Here is a 16,052-nt window from a genome sequence, read left to right as displayed (position 1 = left end):
TTTTGACTGAAATGCAATGCATCAAATTTAGGACTTAATTAATAATATTAAAGACAAAAGCAATACGATGTTAAGCTGAAAAATCTTAGATTAATTCTAGCCTAAATTATTAACTCACCAATATCACATTCTAGTAGATCTGCCCTCAATAAAAAGCAGAGTACTGAGAACACGTATTGCTCATGAGATGACAGTCTATGCCCAGACAGAACTTGCCCACTAATGCTCACTAAATTGCTATGCCTGGATCAATTCAGAAGCTGAGGCCAGTGATGCTATTCCTTGGAGACGGTTTAAAGTTCCAAGGGATAGAAAGTAGAAATGCTCTTTTTAAAAAATCTACTAAAAAAACAACTTTCAAGATGACCAATTCTCCCATACAAAGATGTAAATTCTCTCCTAAGAGGAAGTCTCAACTTCCAGTAACAAATTAATAGTGACAACAGGGCTTCCCTGGTGGCGCAGTGGTTGAGAGTCTGCCTGCCGATGCAGGGGACACGGGTTCGTGACCCGGTCCGGGAAGATCCCACATGCCGCGGAGCAGCTAGGCCCGTGAGCCATGGCCGCTGAGCCGGCGCATCCGGAGCCTGTGCTCCGCAACAGGAGAGGCCACAACAGTGAGAGGCCCACGTACCGCAAAAAAAAAAAAAAAAATAGTAACAAAAACATAGTAAACAATAAGGTATACCACTGGTTCTCAAATCTTCAGTATTTGGAGTAAAGACTACTTATTTTATCTACTGGGGGAAAAAAAACTTTAAAAATGGAAGTTTTGATAAGAGAGCAGTAATTATGGTAGGTTACATACCAAAACAATGGAAGAGACATAGCCATATTATGAATAAAACTACATAAGAGCAAGTTACAGCCCACTCGTTAATACTCCTTGCAATGTAACAATGGTAGCCTGAGAAATGATTAGTAAGAATCATTTTTAAAGCAAAAGATTTGTCACTTTGAAGCAAACTGTAATAAAACAAAGTTTTAAGCCTAAAGGGCAACTGTAATAGTCTATTGAGATTAGCTGTACCCAAAAGAAAGAAAATCATAAATTTATATGCTCAAGCAAATTCACATGACTTATCAGACAGCACTGTCTTAATTCTTTTACCTTATGTAATTTTTAAAATTGAGATATTGACATATAACATTACTTTCAGTTACACAACATAATGATTCAACATTTGTATATATGTATCATGAAATGATTACCACAATAATTCTAATTCATGTTGTCTCCGTACAGTTATAAAATTATTTTTCTTATAATGAGAACTGTTAAAATCTACTCCCTTTGCAACTTTCAAATGTGCAATACAGTCCTATTAACTACAGTCACCATGCTGTAGATAACAACCCCATGATTTATTTTATAACCGGAAGTTTGTACCTTTTGCTACGTTATGTAATTTAATAACTTATTTCTCACATTTCCAAAACAATATTAGAATTAGATTAGATAGACCCTCATTAAACTTACAATCTACTTCCAGTGCTATCACTATTATTTTTGTTCTATTCTTTCATGCTTCGTATAAAGTACTACTATCTCTACTTTCATTAATACAGCCTTGACTACTAATTCCAAACATCCAAAAATAAAGAATACCGCAGAGTGGCTTCAGCAAATATCTGACGTAACCTTGCTTCAGTCTCCCCATAGAATCTGTAACAAATAAAATACATATAAGGACCAACTCTTATCATTTTTAAAGCTCTGTCTATAAAAGCTCACCTGACTTTTCAAATTTTCCACATTACTTAATACTACTGTCAAAAATTATTTTCCAAACTTAATGTTTATACACATTAAAAAAAGCAAATTTAAAATATTTCAATGTGTGAAATATCCAGACAAAATACTATTGAGCCATTTTTTAAAAACCACATTTAGAAGTATATCTAATAATATTGTTTGGTCTATTAAATTATGCACTTACTTGCTAATAATTTCTGGGCCATTAATTACAGAAACATAGGCACCAACTTCATTAGCAACAGCCCTGGCAATCATTGTCTTTCCAGTACCTGGAGGGCCATAGAGCAACACTCCTCTAGGGGGAGGAATTCCTAGAAGAAAAAGCAGAGAACACTGGATGCAGCATTACTAGGTTGCTTGTAAGTGTTGTCACATGACTTCAAACAGGAGTTATAAAATAAATTTACCTTGCACAAAAACTAAAGTAAGAGTCAGAACTTCCCTTTCCCCATAGAAAAATGTACTAACTAGCCCAAACGCTGATCTCAAGCAATGACTTTTTCTCTGTAGACCCAACCAGGCCAGACTGGTTAGTAAAAAAAACTGGTTTAACACCCACACTATTGACATGCCCCATCCCACACAGCACAGTTCAATGATCAAAAAACAAAGCCTGAACAACAAGAAGGGCATCCAAACTAAGCCACCAACCCCAATTTTTATCCAACTAGCCATCTCAGAGTATATAAGCCTTACCAGGGTTCATTTTATATGTGAATCCAAGTATTCATTATAGATATATATATAGATATTCATGAAAAAAGAAAAGGCAAAAAGCAGAGAAAGATACGGTATGCACCAAATGTATGCAGAGGATCTGGGCCGTTAACAATGCAGAAGAAGCCCTGAGTTTTCTAAAAGCCAAGTCACTCCCTCAACTACTTGTTTCAATGCAAAGAGATCTGCACCCAGCTACATTTCCTAACGAAGAAGTTTTATCCAAACTATTTAAATGTTTATTTTTTTAGTCATTACGGCTAATCTAGCATGACAAGATACTTACTCTAGATCTAATACAAACAACTGTGGAAGTGTGCAGTTAAGAGAGACAAGGCTACAACTAACTCACATTACAACCTGAAGAGACCCAGCATAGAAAAAGGCCGACTTAACTGGCATCTCCTACCACACCTCCCACTCAGGAAAGAAAAACAGGAAAAGAGGGTGCACAATTATTAGATAAGTGAAATGAGCCAACTGCTTTTTAGTTTGAATTTAACATTTCTGGGTGTAATACACTGAAGAAATCATACCATAACTCTTGAAAAGCTCAGGCTGTTTGAGAGGTAATTCAATTATTTCTCTAATTTCTTTCAGCTGACTATTTAAGCCACCAATCATGTCATAAGTTACTTTTAATTGGTTGTCTTGATCTTTTGAATTTGTACGAATTTTTGTAAAATTGACTCTTGTTGTCGAAGAAATAAAATAAAAGGTATCGGTGTTGCACTGTGCTCCCACGCTGGGTGACTTTAGCAATCTCTCTTCATTGACAGGTTGCTCATTTCCTTCTCTGGCAGACTGAGAACGACGTTTAAGACCTGTGACTGCCTCTAGTCCAAGTCCACTGCCATTCCCAGGACTCTGTGTAACACCTGATGAAACGCCACCAGCTTTATTTATCATTCTGCCATCTCCTGGTTTGTAAGGAGTACTGCTTGATTTTGGGTTTTGGGGCACTTCCAGACCTAACTGGCTTAGCTGTAAGGATATATCCAGGGTACTAGTTTCCACGCTGGATGGCATGGAGGCCATTCCCTGGGCAACAGTGTCAGAGTCATTCTGAGCCCTTCTCAACATGGCGCCATCTGCTCCTTTCACTCGCAACACTTGCAACTTGCATGGTCGTCCATAGAATGTACAATACAGAAAGTTGCCTGGTAAAACAATCTTGCCATCTGGAAAACAATTTATTAAATATATACGTTAGCACAATTTTTCACCCATTTAAAGTTTAAATAGAAATTTATTTCATCTATTAACAAAACTATCTGACTGAAAAGACTAAATCAAAGATGGAAGTATTAATAAAACAACTGTTATGAAAAACAGAGGACCTAATATCCCCCTATGGTACGGCACTATCTGGAGACAGAAGGTCAAGCTAATTCTCTGAAATCCTCTACACTCAGTACATTTAGGATTCTATCAGCTATAACCCCACAGAACCAGGCATTCCATGTTCAGTAACAAACCAAGCTAAAATGGCACACCTACACCAACACTCCAAGATAACATACCTGACCAGAAAGAACAGAGTTCAAGGGTTAAAAGTCTTAGTTCTACCACTGACTTTGCTCACAGTTAAGTCAAAAATTCTCTCCACTGCTCAGCTACCAATCAATTACTTGGCAGTTGGGGGTGGGGGGCGGCGGCAGATACTACATCCCTATCTTAAAAGGACGTTCATTCGTTGAGGAGAATATTCTCTACACTATTTTAAAGAACAGCATTATGTACACAAGACCTCAAAGACACATCAGTTTATTTGCTGCTGCCTTACGTTTTAAAATTTAAAAAACGTATGAAAGATACATCTCACCTAGTTTTCTCAGAAGACAAGCACTCAGTTGTTCTTCATTAATATCTGCATTTTTGTCACTGTGAAGGGTGGGAGAAATAAAAATCAGCATTAAGTACACCAGAAACTAAAAGGTAATATAAAATGACATGTACACAGTTGTGATGTAGACCTAATCAAAAGAATCGTTAGTTTACAATCTGGAAATGATTTATACAATTTCGGAATGATTTACACTTTTTAGATACTTCTTATAGCCATGAAAACACCATTTGCAATTTGGTGTCCTAGTGGCCTAAATCAGTTTTCTTTACTATCTTATACACCACACACACACACCCCTATATACTCGGGTATATACATGTACACACATGTGTACATTTATGTACTACATCTGTGGATGTATAGGAGCAATAAATCACAATGAAAAGTATGTGTTTTTTATTGTGTGTTATAGTCAGAAACATTGGAAAAACACTGGCCTCAATTAATCATTTCCTTTCTGAACTTGCCCAGCTTGGAGAAAGGCTTTTATTAATAGCTTACTTTATTCTCTTTGTATAATTTATAAATTATCTTTAAGGAAATTTAAATCCTATACAGTACGTTATCTGAAGAGGTAGAAAAAAAGCAGAGTAATGGTACAGTGCAAGTTTATTCTAGAGAAAGGGTATGCCTAGGAAAAAATGGAAAAGCCTTCTTCTGACCAAAAACTGTGTCTTCCAGGAAGATTGCTTGTTTGAGTACAGGAAACATGCCTAAAAATCATTACACTTGTAAAGAAACACATTCTTGGCTCCTCCGTGTGTAAGCAGCCAGTATCAGCAGAGGAAGCCTACAGTTGCGAGCTCTGCCAGAGATCACAGAGGGAGAATGGTTTAGCTCAGGAAAAGGTGTATTAGCAGGCGCATCTGGTCCAAATCTAAGCCTTGCTCCCAACCACTTTATCAGTAACAAAATCAATACAGCCGAGCTACATTATTTGAAAATTCCGTATGCAAATTCACCTACTTGCTAAAATGTGTTTATAACCCCAAAATCAATACTAGCAGAACTTTGCCAGTCATTTGTGGATGAGCACAGAGCAGGCAAAAACTGTAACCCAATACTTTCCCAGCTGAGGCTGAAAAAGGCCTATTGTTTCAACTCTCATTCAGAGGTGACCAGAGGATGGAAGCCAGGCAGGGCAGGGAGCAGTGCAGTATGGCGTGAAAAGTTCCAGCTCTGGCACCACACAGACGGGGTTTGCATCCTAACTCTGGCATCTGTTAATGGGGTGGCCTCAGGCAAGTCACTTAATATTTCTGAGCCACTTCTCCTCGTTTGAAAAATAAAGAAAATAGAATCTACCAGAATGAGTTGTTTCAAGGACTTAAGATTATAATCTACATAACATATATATTTTCATATATTTATGTGTTAAATAAATACACACATACATATAGACACACACACACACACACACAAACACACACACCCTCTAGGAGCAACAGTTCAGTATTTGCTAATTCAGTATTTGTGGCAACGTCATGGAACACAACTACCACCAATAATGAGAACCAACTATGTATTCATATAAAAGAGAGAGAAAAACAAGGAGAAAATTTCATGAATCAAATGCGTGTATACACTAAAGAGAAGATTGTACATATTTCCTTAAATACTTAAATTTACTGTTTAAAGAACTCTGAAACTACTTAAATTGCTTTTATTTATTAAACTTTGAAGAGAAGATATTTGCAAATATGTACAAATATGTAAAATATGTAAAACAATCAGTTTTGCTTTTAAAAAAAGCACAGATGAAATCACTTCCACTAGAAGGAGCTCTAACAGTGTTGAAAATAAATTTTTTCATATACAACTGAAGGATTTAAACAGCAGACTAAAAAAACTGATTCTTCTTATTGGAAATTAAGTTTCTCGTCTAAGTTCTGCTGCCATGTTTAAAACACAAGGTTCTTTAAAATAAAAAAACCAAGTTTCCATTTAAAACATATACAGTCCCTCTATAGTAGGTAATCATTATCACCTAAGACTGCTGCGCCCTCAAGGGGTCACACTTGTAATCATCAAAAATCCAGTCAACTGATTACTGCTACCTAAAGCACTGTTTTAAAACAGTCTAAAGATTAATCCTGTTGAACCTGAGTTAACTAAAAAATTACCATAAAATAATGGGCAAGTTACTTGTCCTCACTGAGCCCGTTTCCTCATCTGTAAAGAGGGATAAATATGGATACCTTGCTGGATGTTTAGAGGACTAAATGAGAGAAGAAAAGGGGGAAAGTGTGCATGTGTGTGCTAGTACACAGCTGATGCTTAACATATGTTGTGTTCTCTTTTCCTTTCTGGCTTTTTATTTTGTTGCTTGTTAAACTGTTATTCAATGCACTGAAGACACTTTCCTGTTTTTAAAAGAAAAAATACACCAAAGCTTAAGCTTGGAATCTACAAAAGTAGAAAAATGAAGAAAACTTTTCAAAATCAAGCTAATGATTGAAAAATGTTTTGTGATTCTGGCATGTAATATAAAATTCCCCAAGTTTTTACAAACATGATATTAAAGTATTAAAAGATTTTTTTTTTCTTTTTTTGCGGTACATGGGTCTCTCACTGTTGTGGCCTCTCCCATTGCGGAGCAAAGGCTCCAGACGTGCAGGCTCAGTGGCCATGGCTCACGGGCCTAGCCGCTCCGTGGCATGTGGGATCTTCCCGGACCGGGGCACGAACCCATGTCCCCTGCATCGGCAGGCGGACTCTCAACCACTGCACCACCAGGGAAGCCCAAGATTTTTTTTTTAAAACAAATTTTGATAAGACTTATATATGCAAACTGAGTAAAAATCCTATTAGATACAGAACATTCAAGAGGATGGGTGATATACTTTAACCATATTTGTCATCTTTGGTGGGGGACTATTTAAAAATTGGATAGATATACTTGTTTTATTTGACTGAATAATCAATGAGTTAAAATACACAATCAGGTGGGCTTCCCTGGTGGCGCAGTGGTTGAGAGTCCGCCTGCCGATGCAGGGGACACGGGTTCGTGCCCCTATCCCGGAGGATCCCACATGCCGCGGAGCGGCTGGGCCCGCGAGCCATGGCCGCGGAGCCTGTGTGTCCGGAGCCTGTGCTCCGCAACGGGAGAGGCCACAGCAGTGAGAGGCCCGCGTACAGCAAAAAAAAAAAAAAAAAAAAAAAAATACACAATCAGGTACACTTCGCTTGAGCAGTCTTATTTAAAACTTGTTTCTTGCCAAATCACAGTAATCTATTCCTGTCTTTATGACTGTAAAAAAGACAAGAAGCAAACCAAGACCCAAAAAAACATTGTTAAATATCCATCAACAACAATTCCTCTCACCTAAAATGTCAGGGCATATTCTATTCACGGGACATTAGAGAGTCCATAGTCCATAAATCACACAGCACCCATCTAGCTTGTGCTGTCTGACACAGTAGGCCACTAGCCACTCACCACATGCGGCTATCAAGTGCTAAAAATATGGCTAGGCTAGATTGAGATATGCTACAAGTGTAACATAACACACTGGATTTTGAAGACTCAGTTAGAAAAACAGAATGAAAAATCTTGTTAATAGTTTTTTGTAGTTATTATAAATTCCAATAAGACTTTACATATACTGGTTAAATAAAACATACCATTACAATTACTTTCTCTTTCTCTTCACTTTTTAAATGTGGCTACTAGAAAATGAAAAATTACATGTGTGGTTCACATTTGTGACTCATTTGGGTAGCACTGATCCAGACAGTCACCAAAGAAAAGAGCCAAACCTGAGTGCCACGTCCATTTCCTCAGCCTGCAGCACAGCACCCAAAACAGGCTGGACGTGGATGGCATCACCAACCCTCACACCCACATTCTTCTGTGCCATTTCACTCAGGCCAACCTTGCCTCCAGGAAATCCTGCCACAGGCCAGGCCGTATAGACCTGTCCAGAACATAGGAAACAAAAATATAAGAAAATAAATATTTGTAGAATATCATTTATTTATAAGGAAGAAAACTAAGCACAGTCAAGTATATGGATCTGCAAAACACAGTCCTTACCCCAGAGTTATGATTTGACATCAGTTACAAAAAAACTATTTTTTTATAAATATTACATCTCTTTTGTGAAGATTAGGAATAATACCACAGTGAAAATGGTGGAAGAGCTGAAAGGTGGATTTAAGAAAAGAGACAAAGGCATTAACAGGTGATAAGCGAAAAACGAGAAAAAATACTGAAGGCAAGCTAACTGTAAGGTAGCTCAGTTTGGAGCATAAACTACATCCAGGAAACAGTGAGTGACCTAGTACAAGAGCTCCATGGGAACCTGGTTCTCAACCGACTTAAATGGTAAGGGAGAAACTCAAAGATTTCGAGCTCCAGATAATAGGCTGAGCTCACACATTTATAGTCTTCTCTTCCACAAAACACAGTAAAGGATTTTTTACAGTATAAGCCCAGAACAATGAAAGGAATGGGAGGCAAGCCATCAGCAGATATAAGACTGCAAAACATTTCCAGAGGACCCCACTGGATGAGAGAACATTGACTGATGAAGCAGCAGCAGAAGACATGGCAGAGTCAGAGGAAGAAAGCTAAGCTGCCAAAGATGACCCAGGAAAGGTTCTGGACTTAGAGTCTCAGGTATGATGAATGGTAGCCAGGACAAACGGAGGGTAATCAAATATTTACGTACAAAACAGATGACCCAAAATAACATTTCTGTGAAGAAATGCAACTAACAGACTGGGAGAAATAGGGCTGGTAGTGTGTCACTACCTCTGGAGGAAAGGCTTCTTTCTACATCATGACACTCAGGGCCTACAACTCACAGGGTATCAAAGGAAGGAAAAGTTTACATAGATGTGAGGGTCCTGTAAGATATAGTTTTTCATTTATTACTGCTTGTGTTGAAAATTAAGATCAAAAACATTTGAAATACTTCTAAAGTAAAGAAATGAAAAGGACTCTCACCTCTTGCTTCCCATCCAAACTGGTAAGCAACACTGGTCGACCAATACATATGTTTGCAGACTTCATGGTGTTGAGTCCAAGTTGAACAAGGGAATTCTGGAATGCTTTAGGAACTTTGTCATCTACCAAGAAGGAAAAGAAAATTATATTTGCACAATTTGTAACTGAAGTTAAAGCATGCTCTTTTGGAGTAAATAAAAATCCTTTCTCCACATGACCATATGAATGCACTTACCAAACCCTGGAGAAACTACTGTCCCAACCCTCCTTATTTTGGCAATCAGTCTTAAAACCAAACCTTTGTGAGGGTCCACTGACAATATGATTGCTAACTAAAAAAGGATGTTTTATGGGGTAGGTATTGGTTTTCATTATTTTAAAAAAAATCTCTAATTTCATTACTAACTGAACGTACTTGCAGTAGGGCTTTGCATACTTGCATTCTGAACTTTTCATATTACAGATTCTAAGTTGAGTTGGCTACTAGTACTCAAAGGCTTGAACTGGGGAAATGACACATCATCTGGCTCTGGAGGATTAAGTTATGTTTCCACTTCTCACCCACAGGATAGCAACCAGACATTTTTCCTTTCTACTCCCAGGAACACATGGATAACAATAACACAGGTCTTATTCCTTAGGCGAACACACCCCGACTCAAATGACCATTAGAGCTTTCAACTTTTGGCCAAAGAAGGGGCCCAGAATTCAGTCCAGTTTCTAAACCTCTGAAAATGATGTGCTAACATCTCCACCCCTGCCCACACGCTCCCTCAAGCTCCACATTTGGTTAGCTGTCCCTCCTCTGATGCTCCCAGCACCCTATGTTGTCAGATACTAGCACTTATCACAATATTCATTTATTTTACAATCTGACTTTCCTTTAACAATATACTGCTTTGTAACAGGAAATGGGTCATTTTCATCTTTGTAACTCCAACGCCTAGGAGTGCATCAAATACAGCAGATGCATAACAAATATGCATGAAATGAATGAATGTAGTAGATGAGTATACAATATTTTTCTTTTCAGCACAAAATCCATGTAACACTTATGATGCCTGTCACATAAACTTTATTATAAAACTTACAGTCACATATATCATAATCACAGAGCTCTGACTAGTATTAGTGTTCTTTCATAATCAGAAAAACAGATCTTTTGTAATTAAAAAGGAACTAAATCAACAAAAGCAAAACCATGAGGTATGTCCGATTTACATCATTCTCTGCCACTGCAAAGTAACTTCCCAACACATTAATTTTCCCTCTGTCATCAGATGAACAAATCTAGAAAAACAAAGCAGCTCCCAGGGATAAGATTAACAGGACTGCGCATAAAATAAGCATTTTTTAAAATATGACAGGCTGAAAAGAAATTCAACTTTCCTATGAGTACCAGGTCTCTTACACAGTTTACCCAGCAATAAGAGCAAAGCGTCCTGTTTGATAACCTCATAATGTTCAGTTTCTGCCACTTCTTTCTTCCTAATAAAGGAAACCTCAATGAATTACCCTTCCCTCTTGATAATTACCTTGAGGGGGGTACTCAGTCCCTGACAAGATTCTAAGTTTTCTTCCTCTCTTCCCTCCATCCTATCCTGCACTAAGATTTGAAACATCACACACTTCTCTAAATACCTCCATTTCCTCCCTATCAGCAATGGAGATCATGTTCAAATTCCCATCTGTTGGCTTTATTTCCTAATACATTTCCATTGTATTCTCTGCTTACAGCATCCAAATCTACGTAAGCTATCCCCCGCACAATTTTCACCAGTCCTCATTCCTTCAATACTTTAAAAATATATCTCTACATCTACTTCCTATTAATTAATTTCACTTACTGAGCACCTTATGTGCCAGATTAACTAATGAGATAGTAAAGGTAATTTCAAACAACCACCCACCCTTCATTTGTTCATTCAGCAAATATTTACCATGTGCCCACTATACGGCAGGATACCACACTAGGCACTGGGGAAATAAGGTGAACAAAAGCAGACACACTCCTTGGCCTCATGGAGTTTATAACTTAATAGAATGAGAGTTATTAAACAATCACTAAATAACTGTACAATTCTAAACTAAGATTAATGTAATGAAAGAAAAACTAAGAGTCCTAAGAGAGGCTACAATGCAGGATAGGATCTAATTTGGAAGAATCAGAGAATGCTTCTCCAGGAATATTTAAATTCAGGTCTGAAGTAGAGTAAAATTAACTAAATGAAGCGGGAGGCGAAGACAATTCTCGGCAAAAAGAAGAGCTTGTACAGACATCCTTGACAAAAGACAGCATTGTGCATCTGAGGGGAAAAGTACAGGTAGAGTGGTGGGAAACAAGGAGCCACATAAGGAAGGTCAAGACCACCCAGGGCAGTGGGCTTTATCAAGCTCCTGGTCTTTAATCTGACAGTAATTGGAGGCCAGTTAGTGGTGAAAAGCAAGGTCGTAACAGGATTTTTCTTTTAAAAGATCATTCTGTCTGCAGAGTGGAAAAGGAATTGGAAGGGAGCAGCTAGTGTAGTAGTCCAGGTGAGAAAGGATGGTGTCTGAGATTAAGGTTGAAGCAGTGGGAAGGGAGTGCAGGAGTGGAATGTGGGAAAAACTTAGTTAGTAAACAGGACTTGGTGGTGGACTGGATAATGTGAGATGTAAGAGAGCGGTGTCATGAAGGAATCTTAGATTTCTGAATTTTACAATGAGAAAGACTGAGCAGAGCTCATTTGTTTTGTTGGAGGAAATATGACTTCAGGAAGTAGTCCTGAACTATCTTTGAAAAGTCCAAAAGAAGAGGTATAGCACAGTGCTATATACAAAGTATGGACCACAAATTAAGAAAACAATCCCATTTACAACTGCATTGAATAAATTTAACCACGGGGGCGAAAGACTTGTACTCGGAAAACTATAAGATTCTGATGAAAGAAACTGAAGACACAAATAAATGGAAAGATATACTGTGCTCACAGATTGGAAGAATCAATATTGTTCAAATGTCTATACTACCACCTAAAGCAATCTACAGATTCAATGCAATCCCTATCAAAATACTAATGGCATTTTCCACAGAACTAGAACTAATGATCCTAAAATCCGTATGGAACTGGAACAGCCACAGCAATCTTGAGAAAGAGCAAAGCTGGAGGTAGCATGTGCCCTGATTTCAAACTATACTGCAAAGTTATAGTAATTAGAACAGTATGGTACTGGCACAAAAACAGATACATAGATCAGTGGAACAGAATAGAGAGCTCAGAAATGAACCACACCTATAGGGGAAATTAATAGATGACAAAAGAGGTAAGAATATATAATGGGCAAAAGAGAGCCTCTTCAATAAATGGTGTTGGGAAAACTGGACAGCTACATGCAAAAGAATCAAACTGGATCACTCTCTTACACCATGTACAAAATAAACTCAAAATGGATTAAAGACTTTAAATATAAGACCTGAAACCATAAAACTCCTAGAAGAAAATATATACAGTAAACTCTTTGAAGTTGGTCTTAGCAGTATTTTTTGGATCTGTCTCCTGAGGCAAGGGCAACAAAAGCAAAAATAAATAAATGAGACTACATCAAACTAAAAAGCTTTTGCACAACGAAGGAAACCATCAACGAAACAAAGACAGCCTACTGAATGAGAGAAGATATCTGCAAATGATATATCCGATAAGGGGTTAATATCCAAAATACATAAATAACTTTTATACATATATATTACAATGAAATATTACTCAGCCATAAAAATGAAATCTTCCCATTTGCAACAACACGGGTGGATCTAGAGGGTATTATGCCAAGTGAAATAAGTCAGAGAAAGATCAGTATCAGATGATTTCACTTATATGTGGAATCTAAAAAACAAAACAAACAGAAACAGACTCATAGATACAAAGAACGAAGGGATATTTGCTAGATGGGAGGAGGGTGGGGGGGCTGGGCAAACAGGGGAAAGCAATTAAGAGGTACAAACTTCCAGTTATAAAGTAAATAAGTCACAGAGAAGTAATGTACAGCATAAGCAATATAGTCAATACTGAAATAATTTTGGATGGTGACAGATGGTTGGTTACTAGACTTTGTCAAGGTGATCGTTTCCTAATGTATTTAAAAGTGAATCACTATGACTTACACCTGAAACTAATACCGTTCGTCAACTATATTTCAATTAAAAAAAAAAAAGTGTGGTCCACAAACTATCTGATACTGTTCATGATGAGGTAAGTACAAAAAATGAGACTATGCATTTAGAAGCTTTTATTGCAATTTGACAGAGTAATTTTACATCTGTTGAATCTAATAAAAATCTCTCTTTTTTAACTTATTTTTCCAATAATTTACTTTTATCATATTTTACAACAGTGCTGATCTGTGACGTGTTGTAAATTTTTAAACCTTCCCTATGGAGTTTGAGAAGCATTGATCTAGAAGACAATTAAATCCATACTCAGAACAATATAAATTACAAATACAAATCTGAAAATAATAAGGGTAAATGGGAAGGAAACGCTGGGCATTGGATGAACTTGCCAAAGAAAGAAGATTTATAGAGAGAAAAAGAGGGTTTAGGGCTAAGAAATAAGGAACTTCTACATTTGATGGTTAGGTGGAAGAGGGTGGGCCTGCAAAAGGAAATGATGAAGTACGAACCAAAGGAGGGAGAAAAACTCGGAGATTTTGATGACACATGAGTTAAGAAATAAAGTGTTTCAAGAAGATGGAAATGGCTGACAATACCAAAAGCTGCTGAGGGGTCAAGTAAAGTAAGTAATGAAAAATCATCCATTGGATTTACCAACGTGGAGATCATCAGTGACCAGGGCACAGGCAGTTTGAATGGAATAATGAGGTGGACGTCAAATAGGAATAGGCTATGGAGTAAGTGAGAGATGAGGAGACAGGGACCCCTCCTTCTAAGAAGTCTTGCAGTGGAGGGTGGTGTTAAGAAGTGTGGAGCTTTTGTTTAAAGATGAAAGAGAAGGGGCTTCCCTGGTGGCGCAGTGGTTGAGAGTCCACCTGCCGATGCAGGGGACACGGGTTCGTGCCCCGGTCCGGGAGGGCCCGTGAGCCATGGCCGCTGAGCCTGCCCGTCTGGAGCCTGCGCGTCTGGAGCCTGCGCGTCTGGAGCCTGTGCTCCGCAACGGGAGAGGCCACAACAGTGCGAGGCCCGCGTACCGGAAGGAAAAAAAAAAAAGGATGAAAGAGAAATCAGCAGGTTTAAATGTCAATGGGAAGGATCCAGTTGAAAAAGAGACTGAATATGTCCAACAGAACAAGTTGTCCTCCGATCCCCAAAAAAGCCTGCAAATACTATGTTAACTGTTAGATTGTCTTTAGGGTCTGCACCAGACATAAATAAAAATCTTGTCACTAGGTTAATCTGATCCCTTTTTCAAAGCTACAAAACATCACGCCTGCTAAAAGCTTTCCAACTCAATGCTTTTCACTTAAATCCGTTCTCCCAAGGCTGCTGTGATCTAGGTCCATGGCTTTAGAGTCAAATACATCTGGACTCAAAAAAAGCCTCTGCCATTTAGTTAGGACCTGTGTAACCTGGGGGGAAGGGGGGGATTGCGTTAACTTTTCTTTCTCTGTAAAATGAGCATAATACAGTACCCATCTTCCAAAGCTCTGCGCAGATACGTGAAATACCCAAGCTCCTGCTAGCACCCGTGCGCACTTAACAGCTGTTTAATTAAATACCAGAACCCGTGTAGTAGGAAAAAAAGCCAAGTTTCAGTTTTAAAGGCACATTAACGTCTCTTAGGAAGGACGTACCGACAGCGGTACTGAACTGGGCTTCCAGTTTTTTAGTATAGGTATACTATTCTCGCTAGAGACGAGCGTCATCGCAGTTAAATACGCCGTTAGTCTTAAATAAGGAAAAGCCGTTTCAAGCGCAATTTAGAAATTCAAAGCAATTTACAAAAGAGCCTGACTTAGCCACTAAGTCATTTCTGCCCAACTTCTCTAGTGCAGGCGCGGCTTCGAGCGTCTTACATACTTCTGTGCCTCTCGCACACCTCTGCCTCACCCAACTTTTTAAAAACCTTTACACCTCAAGGCAGAATCGCTAGGTTTTCGTCCTCTCAGGCGGCGCCCCCTCGGCCTCGGGTCTCCCTCTCAGAACTCTTTACCCTTCTCTAAGAAGTTGATCACCACCAGAGTCCCGGCCGCCACGGCAGAAGCTGTGGCCCCCGCAGAAAAGGAAGCAGCGGAGGCCGAGGGCGAACCATTCCCGGCGCTTTGGTTCAACCGTTTTCTGTTCTTCTTGGACGACATGATCGGAAGGCAGTCCGAGAGAAGCAGCGGCAAAGCCGGCTCAACGTGCGCGCTTCGCTGAGAGAAAAACTTCCGGGGCAGAAACCAGCGAGGCTCCGTCCCGCGCCGTAATCCCCTGAGTGGAGCGCAGCAAGAGCGGGAGAACATAGTGTCTTCAGAATCCGCTGTCGTTGAAGAGGTGGAAGACGTTCTGACTTTCGCCAAAGAAGACGGATTAGGTGGATGGAACCCTCATTTAGATTGTAAATTCCTGAAAAACAGGACTTTTTCGTATCTCCGCCTCCTTCCCTATCCCTGAACAAAATGTCTGTTGAATTAAACTGAGGTGGGGGTGGGGGGAACGGGAGGGAGGGTGAGTGGTGGGAAAGTTTCTGTCGCTTTCCTTGAGCCGGGCAAATTCTTGAGAGGAGCCGGTCGACCGGACTTCGCCGTCTCCTCTACCTAGCGCTGCAGACCCCTGCTCAACTCTGAGAATGGGTGGGTGACAC

General features: G+C 39.1%; 2 protein-coding genes across 4 annotated transcripts in view; one reads left to right on the top strand and one right to left on the bottom strand.

Moving 5' to 3' along the window:
- Window positions 1–15,800, bottom strand: part of AFG2A (AFG2 AAA ATPase homolog A) — a 333,075-nt gene extending 317,275 nt beyond the window's left edge. For all 3 annotated transcript variants that reach the window (XM_081246187.1, XM_081246188.1, XM_081246189.1), the window contains exons 1-7: window positions 15,420–15,800; window positions 9,277–9,398; window positions 8,085–8,242; window positions 4,302–4,360; window positions 3,013–3,657; window positions 1,941–2,070; window positions 1,610–1,666 (exon numbers count right to left, since the gene is read on the bottom strand). In XM_081246187.1, coding sequence (XP_081102313.1) covers window positions 1,610–1,666; window positions 1,941–2,070; window positions 3,013–3,657; window positions 4,302–4,360; window positions 8,085–8,242; window positions 9,277–9,398; window positions 15,420–15,711 — 1,463 coding nt within the window. In that variant the 5' untranslated portion in view covers window positions 15,712–15,800. The remainder of the gene's footprint in view (window positions 1–1,609; window positions 1,667–1,940; window positions 2,071–3,012; window positions 3,658–4,301; window positions 4,361–8,084; window positions 8,243–9,276; window positions 9,399–15,419) is intronic.
- Window positions 15,801–16,017: 217 nt separating this feature from the next.
- The window catches only part of NUDT6 (nudix hydrolase 6), a 34,176-nt gene continuing 34,141 nt past the window's right edge, over window positions 16,018–16,052 (top strand). The window contains exon 1 of the mRNA XM_081246209.1: window positions 16,018–16,041. Within this exon, the coding sequence (XP_081102335.1) occupies window positions 16,038–16,041 (4 nt within the window). The 5' untranslated portion in view covers window positions 16,018–16,037. The remainder of the gene's footprint in view (window positions 16,042–16,052) is intronic.

This window comes from Mesoplodon bidens, assembly GCF_964165515.1.
Source record: "Mesoplodon bidens genome assembly, chromosome: 1".
NCBI lineage: Eukaryota > Metazoa > Chordata > Mammalia > Artiodactyla > Ziphiidae > Mesoplodon > Mesoplodon bidens.
Note: the sequence above shows the minus strand (reverse complement) of the source record. Positions and strands in the feature narration are given on the sequence as shown.